This window comes from Girardinichthys multiradiatus, chromosome 8 (genome assembly GCF_021462225.1).
Source record: "Girardinichthys multiradiatus isolate DD_20200921_A chromosome 8, DD_fGirMul_XY1, whole genome shotgun sequence".
In the NCBI taxonomy this organism is placed as follows: Eukaryota; Metazoa; Chordata; class Actinopteri; order Cyprinodontiformes; family Goodeidae; genus Girardinichthys; species Girardinichthys multiradiatus.
Window position 1 is genome coordinate 27,733,661 of NC_061801.1, and position 17,797 is coordinate 27,751,457.

Sequence of the window (17,797 nt, forward strand, 5' to 3'; positions counted from 1 at the left end):
TTAATAATTTGAAAAATAGAAATAAATCAATCAACTTAACCTATCTTTACCTAATGCTGAAACTGGTAAGGCTGAAGGCTTTGGAGACGGAGGGTCACCATGGATCCGAATGGAATGAATCCTTTAGTAGGCAAAGAGTGATTGTCTTCTTGGGTGAAAGTCGAATCTTCAGTTCTCTTCCTCTAAGCTCGGGGTTCCGATGGTCAAGTTGGAAAGAAATTACAAAATTTAAAAAATTTAAAAATTTAAAAAACAGAAACTTTGTTGGCATATGTTTCAAACGTTGGTAGCTTCCAGAGGCTGAATAGTTGAAGGAAACCTTTGAGGTGTAATTGAGGTTGGTTCAGGACTTCCAGAAGCCTGAAACTTAGAGCAATCAGTTGTTCACTGACCAAGTTCACTTCAGTTGTCTTGGTAAAAATGCAACAGATGAAATTCAGATTGTCGATTTTGAGTTGCAGCTCTTCTCAGGGCACTTGTCAGCGGGGCTGCGTCTCTGGTCTTCTGATTCATCTGTAGCTTCTTTCTCCGTCCGATCTTATTCGCTGGTCTTCTGCGAGGAAACAACCCCGTTTCTTTCTTTGGCACAGTTTTTATATTGCAGGTAACCTCACTCCTCATCCCCTGTAGCTTTCCCATCAATGAGTTACGCGGTCAGCGTTATTTTTCGGTGCTGTCTCCCAGCCTCCGTAGACAGAGTCGTAAACAGCCCACAGCTGGCTCTCTGTGTTATGCCTGTTTTTCGACCTTCACAACTCCCGCTCCCATCCTGGTGCCACGCCTTTCCCTGTTTTTCAACCTTCATGACTCCCGCTCCCATCCGGGTGCCATGACTTTTGCCTGTTTTTCAAACTTCAGACTGACGAAAAACAGCGTGCACCTGGCTTCTTGTTTCTCGCTCCCATGCTTGTTATGACTTGAGCTTGCTCGTTGACCGTCCATCCATGCCCAGTTCCCGTGTTGCTGGCTCTCCTCTGCCCCTCCCATCCTAATGTTATGACTCTGCCTCTGGCTCCCAGTCCATGGTGCCCTCCTTATCTTCTCAGCCTCAAGCTTTCTAACACAGTATTTCTCTGCTTCTTGCTCTCACACAGTTACAGCTAAAAAAAAAAAAAAACATCACTTCATTTTTATTCATACATCACAATTGATTAACATTACCCTTCTTCATTGCATTTAATAACAGTAGAATAATAGAAAATCACCATGCATTTTTATTTGATTATACTTGTAGTTTTCTACTTCTGAAAAAGTTAAGACAGTCACAGTTAATGTGTGACTCCATACAGGCCTCTTCAGTCCTCAGTTCCAGAGTGCGAATATATATTAATTTTACTGTTTCATGACATCTTATCCATGTAATATGATCATTATTTATTTAATACTCTAAAGATTAGGCTCTCATTTCATCATATGTGATTGTTGTTAAACTCAATCATAGTGATACACTTCTGCAAAAGAAAGAAAAATTAAAACACACCAAATGGCCCCCCCAGACTTCATAGCTTTAAACTGTGAACATTTACTGCTGTATATTTCATTGATCTAATTATAAGGGTTTAATTAATTTCTGCATGGATACATGGAAGAATCTCACCTCATTTTGACAGTGGCAATAAACTAAATGAGTCAGAGAAGTGGGGCAAGTAATCATGCAATATAAAGAAAGAAGTAAAAACTGTTTCATACAGGAAATAGAGGTAATTATTAGAAAGATGAGTCAGAGCCCATGAATGAGAAATAGAACATTGCACATAGTGCACAACAGATGGAGGAGGAGAGCAGAGGAAATCCAACCAAGACCAGCCAGTCTGAGACATGATCAACCATTTTCTGATGGTTTTTATAAGACAGAGCTGCTGCAGTCATTTAAAAAGATTCCCTTTGATGTGGATATTTTCAAGCTATTATTTACGTTTGATGTGCCTCTTTTTCTAGATTTCCATTTACAAATAGATTTTTTAGTCCAGTTTAGACATAGATTAAAATTATATTAATCTGCATACATGCTTTAAAGAGCAATTTATTGTTTTTATTTTTTATTTAGTGAAACATGTCCATGCCAACCTGCTTTCATGAAAGTTTTAGGCAAACTTAGTGTGTGCCAGGGCTGGACATAGGAGGATCTTGGCCCCTGGACACTAGCCATTTTTAGTGCCACACAAATTTTCTTTATGTATGAAAATTCAACTATATTTATTGATTGAATCAGAAGGTTCTTCAGCCTTGTAAACATAAAATTTGTTTTTTGAAACAATCTTTGTCCTTGTCCATTTTAAATACTTCCTTATTAACAGTATGAATCAATATATTACAAAAAATCTAAAGTACAAATAAGTTGTTCATACCTGCAACTTTTAAAATATTTTATATGCACAGCAGCCTTATTGGATGCTGAGCCAAGCCCTGCTTGGTGACCTCAGACTTCCCCAGTTGGAAAAACTTCAGACGGCCTGCTTGTATTTCTGACAAACAAGTGGCAAATCTGCATTCCTACAATAAAGGGAGCATAACTTAAAGCTTGCTATTATTGCTTCCGGTACGAGTAGGGACTGAATTTTTCTTCAGTTTAAGTCTTTCTGCAAATCCTGACGTGTACTGACGTGAGTTCTCAAAGCAGTCGGTGGTGAAGTGATTCACACAAACTAGAACTGTCTTTGGCAATGTGACTGGAACATTGTCCTCAAAAACTAAATAAAGCCACGAATGTCTGTTATCTGACAGCGGGAGAATGTGCATGGACACATTGGGGTCTTTGCAGCCAGCAACAGAACATCTGCCTTTGAGGGGAGCCATTGTAAAGCGCGTGTAACATAAAACCAGCCGGCGAGATGTGATCCTCTACTGAAAATCAAGTGGGTGGAGCTTCGCTTCAGTTGCTAGTCAGGGGTGGGATTCAGGTAATGTTGGTAGGTGCCAGGGAATTTATGACGTCACAATAACACAGCTTTTGAAACAATACATTTTCTAGAAAAAATAAAACATTCATATATAGCCAACAAAACGGCTGAGTGTTTTTTTGGGGGGTTTTTTGCGTTTGGACTGTTTGTAGGAGCATTAGAGACCCAAATGGAAGTATAAAAATTATCAAGAAGTGAATTTTGCATAATGTTCTTTATACATCTAGAATTATTTTCCTGTTAGATTTCTGCTGGATACCTCCCTGGGTTTCTCTGTGTTTCTGTTCCATTCATATTAATAAGCCTCCTTCCTTCAACTTTCTGTCCTTCTCTCTCTGCCTTAGCTGCAACTCATTTCCTCTGGTTAGCTCATCTGGTTTGTCTGTCATTTCTCTGCCACTGCCTTAGTATATCTAGAGACCGGTTCTCTTTGTTCCTCGCTGGATCCTTCTGTTGTACGGCCTTGTGGTACGTTATCATGTCCATTTTTTTCCTTTCTTCTCCTCAAGCCTGCTTGTAAGTCTTGTATTTTATAATTATTAAACTTTATTTTTGCAGATCACGTTCTGCACTTGGGTCCATCTTCTAACACATCATGACAATAGTTGAGTATGTCAGGAAGGTAGCTCTTGGAGTAGGACCCAAATGCAGACAGGCAGGCAGGAGCAGCTCGGTGAGTAAAAAAAATGTTCAATAAATAACAAAAAAATGAAAACTCAGCAGCCAGGAGATAGCACATGCAGGCATGAACATGGGATGGACTTGGCATGGACAAAATAGTCGAGGACATGGACAGCCTTGGCATGGCATGGCATGGCATGGCATGGCATGGCATGGCATGGCATGGCATGGCATGGCATGGCATGGCATCGCATGGCATCGCATGGCATCGCATGGTATGGGATAGCAAACAGTATACTCCAGCAAGGAGTAAACAGAAGAGAAGGGTATATTTAGAACATGGCATAGGTGAAAGCAGTGTGACTGATTGAGTGAAGCAGGTGGACTGAATAAAGCTAATTATGGTGTTAGTGTCAAGAGTAGAAGTAAGTCATGCTTAGAACTAAACAAAGAAACTACAACAATGAAACAAAAGAATAAATGCTACTGAACAAAAATGCACCATAAACAGAACAAGTTAGAACAAACCCAAAGGAATTGACAAATAAGCACCACCTGGAAAACATAAAGCATGATCAGAGGCAGGACCAAAAACAAAACACATTACCTGCAAATCATGACAGAGTATGGGATATCTACATGATAATCCACCAAATCAAAACATCTCACAGTGATATGAGCTTCAAGGTTATTGGGGGAAATTATAAAATGCATGATTGCAAAACACACGTTCAATGAAAAATGAATAAATAAACAAATAAATTGATATTTCCTGGGGCATGCTCCATGCCTCCTTCATTGCTGGTATATTTTCATTACTTTTTATGAAAACATCGAGATCCGACATAGTTACTATAATATTTTGGGTAATTTTTTTATAGGTGAAGACATTTTTAGAAAGGATGCCAGGTTTTTCAAGTTTTTAAAATGCACAAATAATTGTTTTAGAAAATCTCAATTTTGAAGTGGATAAGCCTTAAAAACCTTGAAGTCGATGTGTACCTAACTATCATGCTATATTTTGCATACTGAAAAGAAACTAGTGCTGGTAGAGAATCCAATGACCACATTCTCCTAAATCTAGCACTGCCAGCGAGTACTTATCAATCTCTGGATCTGGATTCAAGGAGGGATGCTAATTATGGTCAAAAGCTAACTTATATTAATATATTGAAAATAAAATCTAATTAGGTAATTGGTTGAGGAGGTACTCATTTCATTATGACTGTCTAATCATGGTGTAGACACATACATTTGATCCACAAATTGGAATGTATCAAAACACATTTTAACAGCCACTAGGCAACAAACAATTTCAATAGTTGTCAAGAATCAGAAAGTGATAACAATGACAAAGGTAGGCTTTACAATTCAATCACACACACACCCACACACACACACACACACACACACACACACACATATATATATATATATATATATATATAGATATATACACTCACCGGCCACTTTATTAGGTACACCTGTCCAACTGCTCGTTAACGCAAATTTCTAATCAGCGAATCACATGGCGGCAACTCAATGCATTACGCATGTAGACATGATCGAGACGATCTGTTGCAGTTCAAACCGAGCATCAGAATAGGGAAGAAAGGTGATTTAAGTGACTTTGAATGTGGCGTGGTTGTTGGTGCCAGATGAGCTGGTCTGAGTATTTCAGAAACTGCTGATCCACTGGAATTTTCACGCACTACCATTTACTTTTAAAGCTATAAAGAAGTTGTAATGCAACTAATGAACTACGTTTTACCATGCAAGGAGTCCATTAAAGAATTAATCCGTGACTGTGCTGCATTTGGTTCAGGAAAAGAGACTGCACAGGTTAGGTGAAATACTTAGATGCAGTCAGCATGGGCAACCTCACAGCACATCCTTTAAGATGTGAATCAATATGTTACGACATGCTGGTCATCATCCTCTTCACCTCCGCCTCACCCAGCTAAGCTAACTCTCTCCTTCTGTCTGCCTACTGTATTACTTTTGCACTCCTTTGGTCTCTCATTTTTAAATATAGGAAATTATTTTGTGCTGTTTTATTATCTCCAAACAGAATTAGCCAGCTGTGGTGCAGGTGCTGCACAAAGGAGTACCTGGGCTTTCACAAATTATAGATTCGCAATTCAGTGGGAGGTTGTCCAGTTTGCACAACAAACAGGCCAGAAGGTTGAAATGATAAAAAAGACATCTTGGGATCCTTGTCTTTTCTATCATCCTATATAGAGACTTTACGGGACTTCCAGAAGCAAGTTCAGTGTGGTCAGCAATCTGCCACAATGCATTGGTGTTTAGGAGGAAAGGAAAAAGACACAAACACAGAAACACTGGAGCCAGAGTGTGCAAACATTAAGTTAATGGTCACAATGTTTGCAATGGCATGTATGAAAAAATGTGATGAGAAAAACAGCAAATTCTGGAGAATTGGTCAGTATGCCTGTTAATTTCTATGTACTGATGTTCTGCACCAACGTTCAGGCACTGATTTACCTGATCGAAAGAAAGAGCCCCAAGGAAGCAATTTTGAAATAAGAATTAGGCCAAAAAGGAGCAAACACATCAATGTAGCTAAACGCATGTGTCATTATTTGTTTCTTGCCTGTTAGATTATGGCCCCTGCCAATTTAACTCTTCTTCTGCCCTAATTGAGTCACTGTGCCCCCTCATAAATATTTTTTTTAATCCTATTAAAACTATCAAGAATCTTCTTTCTCCTGACCTGAGGTTGATTTAAAATCCCCTCATATGTGATATTATCCACTAAGGTTCTCAAAGCCTTTGTTACAGGAAACAGGCCCACAGCATCACAACTCCTCCACCCTACTTAACAGTGGGTGTGAGGCACATTACTACATATGTATTATTTGTTTCATGCCATACCCACCTGAAGTGGACTTCTTTTCTTTGGTTCTCTGTATGAATTGAATACTCCTGAAATCTTAAATGCTGTTAAGTTTAAAAATGTAGTTGATGTTGTTCTTTTTTTTTGTGTGCTATTTTTGTATGTAGCATTTAATGTTTAATTTTACTTACAGAGTTTATGCTATTTGTGCCCTGCTGATTGAACCTTTTTTGTTGTTGTTTTGTTGCATCTTTCTTTCTTTCTTTCTTTCTTTCTTTCTTTGTCACGCATGTCCAGCTGGTTCACTGCTAAAAATCATTGATGTGCAGTGTATGATACCAGCTGAACTCCCCATTGTTCTAAGTCCTTGCTAAATACACTCAACGGCCACTTTATTAGGTACACCTTGCTAGTACTGGGTTGGACCCCCTTTTGCTTTCAGAACCGTCTTAATCCTTCGTGGCATAGATTCAACAAGGTACTGGAAACATTCCTCAGAGAGTTTGGCCCATTTTGACATGATAGCATCACACAGATGCTGCAGATTTGTCGGCTGCACATCCATGATGCGAGTCTCCCGTTCCACCACATCCCAAAGGTGATGTATTGGATTGAGATCTGGTGACTGTGGAGGCCATTTGAGTCCAGTGAACTCATTGTCATGTTCAAGAAACCAGTCTGAGATGATTCGTGCTTTATGACATGGTGTGTTATCCTGCTGGAAGTAACCATCAGAAGATGGGTACACTGTGGTCAGAAAGGGATGGACATGGTCAGCAACAATACTCATGTAGGCTGTGGCGTTGACACGATGCTTTATTGGTACTAAGGGGCCCAAAGTGTCCCAAGAAAATATCCCCCACACCATTACACCACCACCACCAGCCTGAACTGTTGATACAAGGCAGGATAGATCCATGCTTTCATGTTGCTGACGCCAAATTCTGACCCTAACATCCGAATGTCGCAGGAGAAATTAAGATTTATCAGAACAGGCAGCGTTTTTCCAATCTTCTATTGTCCAATTTTGGTAAGCCTGTGCGAATTGTAGCCTCAGTTTCCTGTTCTTAGCTGACAGGAGTGGCACCTGGTGTGGTATTCTGCTGCTGTAGCCCATCCGCCTCAAGGTTCGACGTGTTGTGCGTTCAGAGATGCTCTTCTGCATGCCTTGGTTGTAACGAGTGGTTATTTGAGTTATTGTTGCCTTTCTATCAGCTCGAACCAGTCTGGCCATTCTCCTCTGACCTCTGGCATCAACAAGGCATTTGCGCCCACAGAACTGCTGCTCACTGGATATTTTCTCTTTTTGCAACCATTCTCTGTAAATCCTACAGATGGTAGTGCGTGAAAATCCCAGTAGATCAGCAGTTTCTGAAATACTCAGACCAGCGCATCTGGCACCAACAACCATGCCACGTTCAAAGTCACTTAAATCACCTTTCTTCCCCATTCTGATGCTCGGTTTGAACTGCAGCAGATTGTCTTAACCATGTCTACATCACTAAAGGCATTGAGTTGCTGCCATGTGATTGGCTGATTAGAAATGTGCATTAACAAGCCGTTGGACAGGTGTACCTAGTAAAGTGGCTGGTAAGTGTATAAGCTGTTACATTGCTGCGGGAACACATTTCATTATATGCAGATTACAAGTAATCTTTAGAATTTTGATATTTTCCTATTTTTGTTATCCTGCAAGTACCTTATGAACTATACATTATATATAATATACATTTGTTGGACCAGTTATTTACATTGTTGCTAAAGGTTTGTACTCTCCCTTCAGGATTGCTTGCGATTTTTTTACCAGTGCATAACATTTTAAATTTTTTTGCAGTTTCTAATGGATTAAGGAATAAATGTTTTCTAGTTTTATCAACGCTTTCCAAAATTCAAACATTGGCAACCCTGTTCTTGTGTGATGAAGGTTAGAGAGGGCAGCCATTCTGGGTTGGTGATGTTGCGACTACATGTCTCTTACTGCTGTGTCAGAAATGGGAGAGAAATGACCCACCTTCATAAATCTCTCTCTCTCCCACACAATCACAGACACACACACACAAGTGCATGCAGGAGCCATTACCCTTCAGCGTCTGTAATAGTGCGTTTTCGAAAGGAAGAAAAGCCATGCTTCTTCTCTGAATTTTTCATTCCCCGCACTCTCTGTTTCTGTATAACATCTAATAAATAAGCAATGAATCCAGAGGACATAACACAGAATAGATAGGATTTTATGCCTTCCACACCATGTCTGATCCTCTGGATGTTTGGCCTTCTCTCCCTGCTTCATCCTCCTATTGTCCCCATAAATTCTGCTTCTCCTTTTTTAAACAAATGTTCTACAGCCCTTCTTGACATTTTGCACTTGGGCAGTTAATGGAACCACATAGCTTTGCCCCCAGTGTGTGGTGAAAACAATTGAGGATGACCTTTTACTATTTAATCCAAAACTACTTGCTTTAAAGTCATTTTCAGACCTTAGTGAATCATTCTGGAATACAGTCGGTTTAGATTAGCTCCCAATGAAATCTGGCAGGATTGCTTTGTTTACATGTTATTACTTTTAGTGGAAAGTGTGGGTGGTTTCAGACAAAGAGGTCGGAAATTCTACATTGTGAGACAAAAGCTGACGAGGTCTTTGGCGCCATCTGATGGACAGTAAGAAAATTGTTTGCAGATTGATTTTTATGGTAAAGAAGCTATGATATAATTATATTGACTTTATGTTTTGTCACTGTAATTACGCATAGAGTGACATTTTCAAGCCTTTACTTATTGTAATTTTACTGATCATGGCTCTTAAGTCATGTCTCAGCCATGACGTGGTGGGTCCAGCTGAGACAAGCTGTTTTTTCTCCATTTATTCCATTAACCCCTCAAGAGGAGGCTTTAATGTTAATAAAACAGTCAGTCAGTCATTTATTCCATAGTGGGTCGCGGGGAAGCTGGTGCCTATCTGTAGCAGTCTATGGGCGAGAGGCAGGGTACACCCTGGCCATTCGCCAGTCCATCACAGGACAACACACAAACAACAAGGCACACACTCATTCATACACTTAAGGGCAATTTAGAGAGACCAATTAACCTAACAGGCATGTCTTTGGACTGTGGGAGGAAGCCGGAGTACCCGGTGAGAACCCACGCATGCATGGGGAGAACATGCAAACTCCATGTAGAAAGACTACTTTACTTTACTTTTGTTTTGACACCAATTTAAACACCCACGATCACGTTTAAAGGTCCTTCATCAGGGGTGACTCTGAACAAAACGCAACTTAAAAGCCCTTTATTTTTGCAGCAAACCCCCACATGCGGAGGATCAAAAAACTTGGATTTTGTCTTTGTTTAATCACAAATAAATCAAACGCAGTAAGAGTTGCAATAATAATAAATAATTATGTAGAAAGAATGCGGTTGAAGGTACTGTATTTCAATGAGTTTGAAATTTCTTTAAATATAACACAAACACAGAACTCCGAACTTCACTTCTATAAATTATCTTGCTTTCAATTTTAATTGTGTTATTTGCGACTTCCACTTGCCAGACTTCTTACCAGCAATTATTTTCTTACTTATCTGTTAATTTTACTTTTTATTTTTATTTATTGTTTGTTTTGTTTTACTTTTTATATTTTTTATGTTAGTATACTGACAAGCCTTTTGATAAACTTCAGTTACTTTAAAACGTACTCTTTTAATACATTCCACTTTTACATTCACAAGAAATGTAATTTTATTTGCATTATTTTGTTCTTGTTTCAAGGTCTGGGCCTTCCCAAAAAAATCTGTCCAAACAACTTGGTGGGAGTTCCGCATGTTTCTCTATGTTTGTCCAAGTCCCGCCCCTTAGTTTCAACATCCAATCACATACCGTTATGAGTCCGTTTAGCATTAGCCGCGAACTGCAAATGTCTTCTTTGTCAGTGTTATTGTATAGAGAATTAATGTCAATAAAAGTGTTTTTCTTGCATTTCAGACAAAATGAGCAGAAAGGAGAATGTTGACAGTGAAAATAGTGTTCCAACGCCGGAGGAATACGACCTAAAGAAAGAAACATTCAAGAGGTAATTGACAGTTAGCTTAGCTCTGAAGGTAGCTTACAGCTAACGTTGCTAAGGCTTCCTCGCTGGGGAGGAACGGGGGGACGGGACTGTCTGTAATTTGGTTTTGGTTACTTTAAAAAGGGCTAATTAAACGTTTTTAATGATCTCCTGTTTACATACAGGCGTTGCATATCTCTATAATTTTATTATGTGTCTCTCTGGGGAAATTCATTGTATTAGCAGCAAAGTGAACACACCAAGATGCACACATTTCAAAAACAATTATAAGAATAATAGAATAAAGATGTTAAGAATATATAGACCTGTACAAAAAATATTTAATAAATTACACGAGTTAAATCGCCCCTGTTTTGTTGGAATTGTGCTGGTGATTTGCTGAAAAATAGATCTAACCAAACATAAAATGTAAGTAACATGTTTTCTAAATGCCTGTGTGCTGCAAATAAAATTGTGTTTAGTGTTGTGGAATTTGTATTAAACTTGCTGACAATAAGTCACAGATGATAAAATTGCTTGATTTGAGGAAGTTGAATAAGGCTCTTTAAACCTCAATGTTTTTGTGTGAAACATAACCGATTGTTTATTTCTTTTACCCCATTTCAATCTAGAACTCCATTCTCAAAGTCTAAGAAAGTAAATTCTCACTTTAAATCCCCTGTAAGTATTGCACTTTTGTGTGTTTTTCTTCCGGTGCCACATATAGATTGATTTTACATGGTTTTTGTGGCTGAACTTCACAGCTTCAAGTAGCGGAAAGTCCTAGAGTGAGTCCTGAAGAGGAGGTGGAAGAACTACAGAGGAAGAACGAGCAGCTGGATTCAGGGATCTCACAGCTGGAGGAAGAGTGAGTACAGCTGTGTTTGAGGATCTACATTTTACATACACTGCTCAAGAAAATAAAAGGAGCACTTAAACAACACAATATAACTCCAAGTAAATCAAACTTCTGTGAAATCAAACTGTCCACTTAGGAAACAACACTGATTGACAATCAATTTCACATGATGTTGTGCAAATGGAATAGACAACAGGGGGAAATCTTTGGTGATTAGCAAGACACACTCAATAAAGGAGTGGTTCTGCAGGTGGGGACCACAGACCACTTCTCAGTACCTATGCTTTCTGGCTGATGTTTTGGTCACTTTTGAATGTTGGTGGTGCTTTCACACTCGTGGTAGCATGAGACGGACTCTACAACCCACACAAGTGGCTCAGGTAGTGCAGCTCATCCAAGATGGCACAACAATGCGACCTGTGGCAAGAAGGTTTGCTGTGTCTGTCAGCGTAGTGTCCAGAACCTGGAGGCGCTACCAGGAGACAGGCCAGTACAACAGGAGACGTGGAGGAGGCCGTAGGAGGGCAACAACCCAGCAGCAGGACCACTACCTCCGCCTTTGTGCAAGGAGGAAGAGGAGGAGTACTGCCAGATCCCTGCAAAATGACCTCCAGCAGGCCACAAATGTGCATGTGTCTGCACAAACGGTTAGAAACCGACTCCATGAGGATGGTATGAGGGCCCGACGTCCACAAATGGGGGTTGTGCTCACAGCCCAACACCGTGCAGGACGTTTGGCATTTGCCAGAGAACACCAGGATTGGCAAACCCACCCGCCACTGGTGCCCTGTGCTCTTCACAGATGAAAGCAGGTTCACACTGAGCACATGTGACAGACGTAACAGAGTCTGGAGACACCGTGGAGAGCGATCTGCTGCCTGCAACATCCTTCAGCATGACCGGTTTGGCAGTGGGTCAGTAATGGTGTGGGGTGGCATTTCTTTGGAGGGTTGCATGGCCCTCCATGTGCTCGCCAGAGGTAGCCTGACTGCCATTAGGTACCGAGATGAGATCCTCAGACCCCTTGTGAGACCATATGCTGGTGCGTTTGGCCCTGGGTTCCTCCTAATGCAGGACAATGCTAGACCTCATGTGACTGGAGTGTGTCAGCAGTTCCAGCAAGATGAAGACATTGAAGCTATGGACTGGCCCGCCCGTTCCCCAGACCTGAATCCGATCGAGCACATCTGGGACATCATGTCTCGCTCCATCCACCAACGTCACGTTGCACCACAGACTGTCCAGGAGTTGGCGGATGCTTTAGTCCAGGTCTGGGAGGAGATCCCTCAGGAGACCATCCACCGTCTCATCAGGAGCATGCCCAGGTGTTGTAGGGAGGTCATACGGACACGTGGAGGCCACACACAATACTGAGCCTCATTTTGACTTGTTTTAAAGACATTACATCAAAGTTGGATCAGCCTGTAGTGGGTTTTCCACTTTAATTTTGTGTGTGACTCCAAATCCAGGCCTCCATTGGTTAATAAATTTGATTTCTATTGATGATTTTTGTGTGATTTTGTTGTCAGCAGATTCAGGTTTGTACAGAACAAAGTATTCAATGAGAATATTTCATTCAGTCAGATCTACGATGTGTTATTTGAGTGTTCCCTTTATTTTCTTGAGCAGTGTACATCAGTTCAAACCTCAATGGTATGGCTGAGACACATGGCGATTGAAACATAAAGTTATTAGTTTTCCATATAAAACACTTAATCGTTTAAATACCTTCATGCAGGTCTCTTTTTTGCACTTGTAATAATTCAGTATTTCTGTGCATTATTGGAAACAATCCCATAAAACTGCCTTTGTTTAGCACCAATATTGAGTGTTTTTGCAGGGGATATAGTGTTGAAGAGCTGGACCAACATATTGATAAGCTGCATGAATATAATGACATCAAAGACATTGGACAGTCGCTTCTGGGACGTATCGGTAAGAAATCTTATTTTATTTATTCTTGTCATTTTTAAAAGTGTTGAGTAGATTTCTCATATTAAATCAGACTAAACTTGTTTTGTTTTAGGTCAGTTAGGTTTACCAAATTGATGTTTATCTGTTAAATGCTAGAATGATAACGTAGAAGAGTTTTTTTATTGTTCAAGAGTTAGAAGTTAACACACATTTCCTTAGTATTTGGTAAAATGGCATTTTAAACTGAATGACTTGGGTCAAACATTTTGGACAATGACCTGATAAGTATTAAATGCACAAAACATGCATTTTTCAGTCAGTACACAGTTTGCATGTTCTCCCTGGGCAAGCTTGAGTTATCCTGCTTAGTTATGTTAAGCTGACTGGTGATTCTAAACTGCCTTTAGAGCAAGAATGGTTATTTGTAATTTCTGATTGTATTGGCACAATCCTGGACTAATCTGCTATCCTGCCTATCTAGGTTTTCCAATGAAGCAAACCATAACGTTGACATTTGGAAAAAAATTGAAGTTTTTACATGAAATCCTAAAGGAAAACTTGTCACAGAACAAAATGCTAACCAGCATTTAAAATTGCCTACTCAAAACGTGAATAGTTTCAGTGATTTCTGCTGTTCTACGGTAAACCGTTAGAGGGCAGCAGAGATGCAGATTTGTTTTCTCTTTGCAGCTGCAGCAAACGCCAAACCAAGTCTTTTATTATAGAGAATGTTTCATTTGTTTAATCCTTAAATCATTAAATATATAATGATTGGGCCACAATTAAAACACAGTTGTATGTTGAACAATAGTATATTAATTCTGCGTATAAGTTTTCTCCTTTCAAAATATTAGTTAGTTATGGTGAATCAAGGACATGTTTGCTTGACTCTTGTCTCTAACCACCTCTACAGGCTTTTTGTGCATGCCTTGTATCTCAGCCACCAATAATTAAAATTTGGTTTTTGGGATAAACTTCTGCTACAGTTACGGCTTGTAGTAAAACTGGCGTTAACTCTGTTAAAAGCCTCCTATCTCTTTAAATTCCAAGTACAATGAGGAGTCGAGATGATAAGGACCTCTTAGTGAACGGAGGTGGCATTTCCCCTCTGACACAATGATGGCCTTTCACATCACACACACAATGACGGACAATTACTGTCTCTGTCTGTGCGCAGGGATATATTCATACCCTCACACGTCCACATGCGGTCAAATACAAACACAGACTATCTTCTCTCACCCCACACCCGTCTTCTTGCTCTTTCTGCCCGTCACTTTGTCTCACACCAACACACTTTCAAAAAGAGTTTACACTTAGACACTGAGTGCTGTTGTACTGTATGTTCCTAGACTGAGAGTGAGGGGACTGGTGGGCAGGCTGAGGAGTTAGAGAGGCGGTGTTGTAACCTCTAAACACAACTGTCCTTTTGTTATTAATTATGGGTTTCTTTGTGTCTGTTGGTTCACAAATCCTTTTTAATTAATATTTTTCAATACACTGACATTATCAGCACTTTGGTGCAAATTTAATAGCAGGACTAAAACTTTATTTGACATATTCTGCCTTTTATTCATTAGTATGTATCAGCTATGCCTGTACACATGAAGTTAAATCACAAAGGAGAGTTTAAGATCAAAATTGTTAGAAAAGAAAACAACTTAGTGAGCTTCAATCTATAGTCAGAACTGACGGGGTTGTTAGTGCCTGATAGGCTGGTCTGAGTGTTTCAGAATCTGCTGATCTACTGAAATGTTTACACACAAATAGCATCTCTGAGTCTACCTGAGTTTAGAAGTTGACCATGTCTATTCTTTTATGACTACAGTATTCCCATCTTCTGATGGCTACATCCAGCAGGATAATGTACTATGTCACAAAGCTCAGATCATGTCAGACTGGTTTCTTGAAGATGACATTGATCTTACTTTTCTCAAGTTACTTCAATGGTCACCAGATCTCAATTTTAATAGTGCACCTTTGAGAGATTTTCTTCGTGGGTGTGCAGTCGAAAAATCTGCAGCAACTGTGTTGTGTCCAACCTGATACTAGCAAGGTGTACCTAATAAAGTGGCCAGTGAGTGTTTGTCCATGTAGTTATTTTTATTAATGTTATTTATTTCAATATAAATTTCTGATAGAATTATACGTCTAACCAAAATAAAATTCTTCAAATAGCAAAGCTGGTTAATTAGGATTTTCCACCGTGGAACAGACTGTCCACGGTGAGAAGCAGTTCACTGTAAAAGAGCCCTTCCTGGCCAACTGTAGATTAGCGGGGCTCTGCTAGGAGAAGTTAGGGGTCTGGTACAGAGCACCCGGAAGTCTTTGACTCCTGGTCCAGACGTGGACCAGTTTTAAAATGAATATTCCCCAATTATCAAGATGCATAATGGGTCAAAAGAGTTCGAAGGAGTTGCCTCCTCCCCAGAAAAATGTTTGATTTTATGTTGAGGAAATATGAGCCTAAAAGTATTCATTGCATTCATGAAGTTCAGTCTGTTGTCCAACTTTTGTTTAATTTTTACTTTATCGTGCCACTTAAAAGTACATTTTTATGTTTTTTTTTTTGTCACTGCAATGTACTTTTTTCATCATGTAAAGCCCTTTTGAATTGTCTTGTTACTGAAATGTGCTATAAATAAACTTACCTGGCTAGAATTTCTCAAAACCAACAGTTTAACTTGTTTTATCTATGTTTTATCTATTCTCACTTTTCTGCTTTTTTAATTTTGTTTAAAAAGGTGATGTTTAATCTTTGACTTGATTATACTTTTTAAAAAACTTGGTGTGACCTTTGAACACGTGTCAAATGTTGACATGAGAACATGTATTTTTCCTGTGCTGTTGCTCCCATTTTGACAGGACAGTAATGTAAATTAGATCTTTGATCTTAATTTGGTTGTTTTTCTGCTGAAATGAAGGTCATAATATTAATTAACGTTCATTTTAAAATGTTAACTACTCTGAGCTGAAAAGGCTGCTGTGTCTTAATTGTTGTGGAAAGGTACCTGAATGATCAACACTTTCAGTCGGTTTTAGATTGATGGAAATGAATGAAAGTCTAAAATGAGCTTTAAATAGTTTGGTCAAAAAAAACTTGAATTCTTCTAGCTGACTCTTAGTTTTTAAATCATGAATTGATATTTTGTGTTTTGAGCTAGAACGATTAGGCAGTTTAAACCAAGTGGTTGGCCTTTGGTGGCCTTTCACCTATTTCGGGCTATAACAGTGGTTACTTATAACCAACAATAAAAGCAATTCTCCCCTACAATCCTTTCTTTGCACTCTATTAGATCAGTGTGCTTACTAGCAAATGCTAAAGCTGACAGTTAAATATATTTGTGAAAAGGCAAATATTTACATCGTCCTTAAAGGAATGAAAGTAAGTAGTTCAATGATCAAGAATACAAAACTAGTCCGATTTTTATAACATTTGTTGTTTTATCAAGCCCCATGTTCAAAGTGGCTGTGGATTTTTCATGCTGCGATCTTGGTCTGGTCTGTTTAGTGGGCTGCTTGGAAAGCAAAGCAGAGCGAGTTGACCCTGTAATCTGTGTGTGTGTGTGTGTGTATCTTGCAGCTGCTCTGAAGGGGACCACCACACGAGATCTCTACACACGCTTTGGTCTTGATCTGGATGACTGAAAATGATAGCCTACAAAATGCAGTTGTGAATTCCTCATCAAACCAGTTAAAGAATATAAAAGTTAAGGAGAACCAGCCTACTAAAAAGCGGCATGACTTGGAATTTTTGGACTATGTCCGTTTTATTTTCCTTTTTTATTATTTTACAATGGGAGACCTGAAAAATGGTGGAGAAAATTGACAGAGTTCAAAATGCATGTTATTTGAAACATGCTTGGTATTTAGGCATGTAGCGCATGGCAAGTTACTGCGTAGTGATTAACAGACTTTTCCCCAGCTCCCAGCTTGTCTAAGGTATGAGAGAATAAATGTATTTATGCTGCAAGTTAGAAGGAACTGTTTCATATTTGGAGTCACATAAAGTTTAGAGAAACATGACAACATTGTTAAAATATTGCAGCATTTTCTGTAATTTTCCTGATGAATAGACTGTAATCTGTAACAAAACAAAATACACAAAGCATTGTCACTTTGAGATTCTTATGCATTCTTACTTCAAATGAACATTAAATAGATTTATTTAAGGAGTTTGAGTGCTTTTTTGTTTCTCGATTCAGTCTGCAGTTGTAGTTAAAACCCCTTAAAAGCCCAAACTCCTTTTACAAATAGTGGTAGGGAAAAAAAATAATAAAACACACTGGGCAAATTTGAACACTCATTTTCCCACAGAGCAATCTAATAGTTAAGCAAAAATAAGATGTGTTGATTTATCTGAATGTGCTGCACAAAACGGTTTTAACGATTTAGAACAAATGTTTAAATTTACGGCCGTGGTTTAATCTGTCCATTGATAACACAAGTTCTTCAACTTGTCAGCAGAGGAGTGTCACAACTAATCTTATCTGTCACTGTCTCTATTATGTCCGTCAGCATCTTATCGCTCAAGTGATAAAAGTAAACATTATCTGTCATCCAGTAATATTGTTTGTTCCTGTACTAAATGACACAGGGATAAAGGCAG

General features: G+C 39.1%; 1 protein-coding gene across 1 annotated transcript; it reads left to right on the top strand.

The window, feature by feature from the left end:
• The first annotated feature begins 3,530 nt into the window (after positions 1–3,530).
• Positions 3,531–17,363, top strand: swi5 (SWI5 homologous recombination repair protein). Its single transcript, XM_047372884.1, has 6 exons — positions 3,531–3,573; positions 10,352–10,439; positions 11,048–11,096; positions 11,180–11,283; positions 13,115–13,209; positions 16,772–17,363. Exons 1-6 carry the CDS (start codon positions 3,546–3,548, stop codon positions 16,834–16,836), a joined length of 429 nt encoding a protein of 142 aa, XP_047228840.1. The 5' UTR covers positions 3,531–3,545; the 3' UTR covers positions 16,837–17,363.
• Positions 17,364–17,797: the final 434 nt, after the last annotated feature.

Excerpts from the sequence above, each read along its gene's own strand:
- swi5 (XM_047372884.1), top strand. The coding sequence starts at position 3,546 with ATGCAGACAGGCAGGCAGGAGCAGCTCG. Across the intron at positions 3,574-10,351 it reads AGGCAGGCAGGAGCAGCTCG|ACAAAATGAGCAGAAAGGAG; the intron begins GTGAGTAAAAAA and ends CTTGCATTTCAG. Across the intron at positions 11,097-11,179 it reads ATTCTCACTTTAAATCCCCT|CTTCAAGTAGCGGAAAGTCC; the intron begins GTAAGTATTGCA and ends TGAACTTCACAG.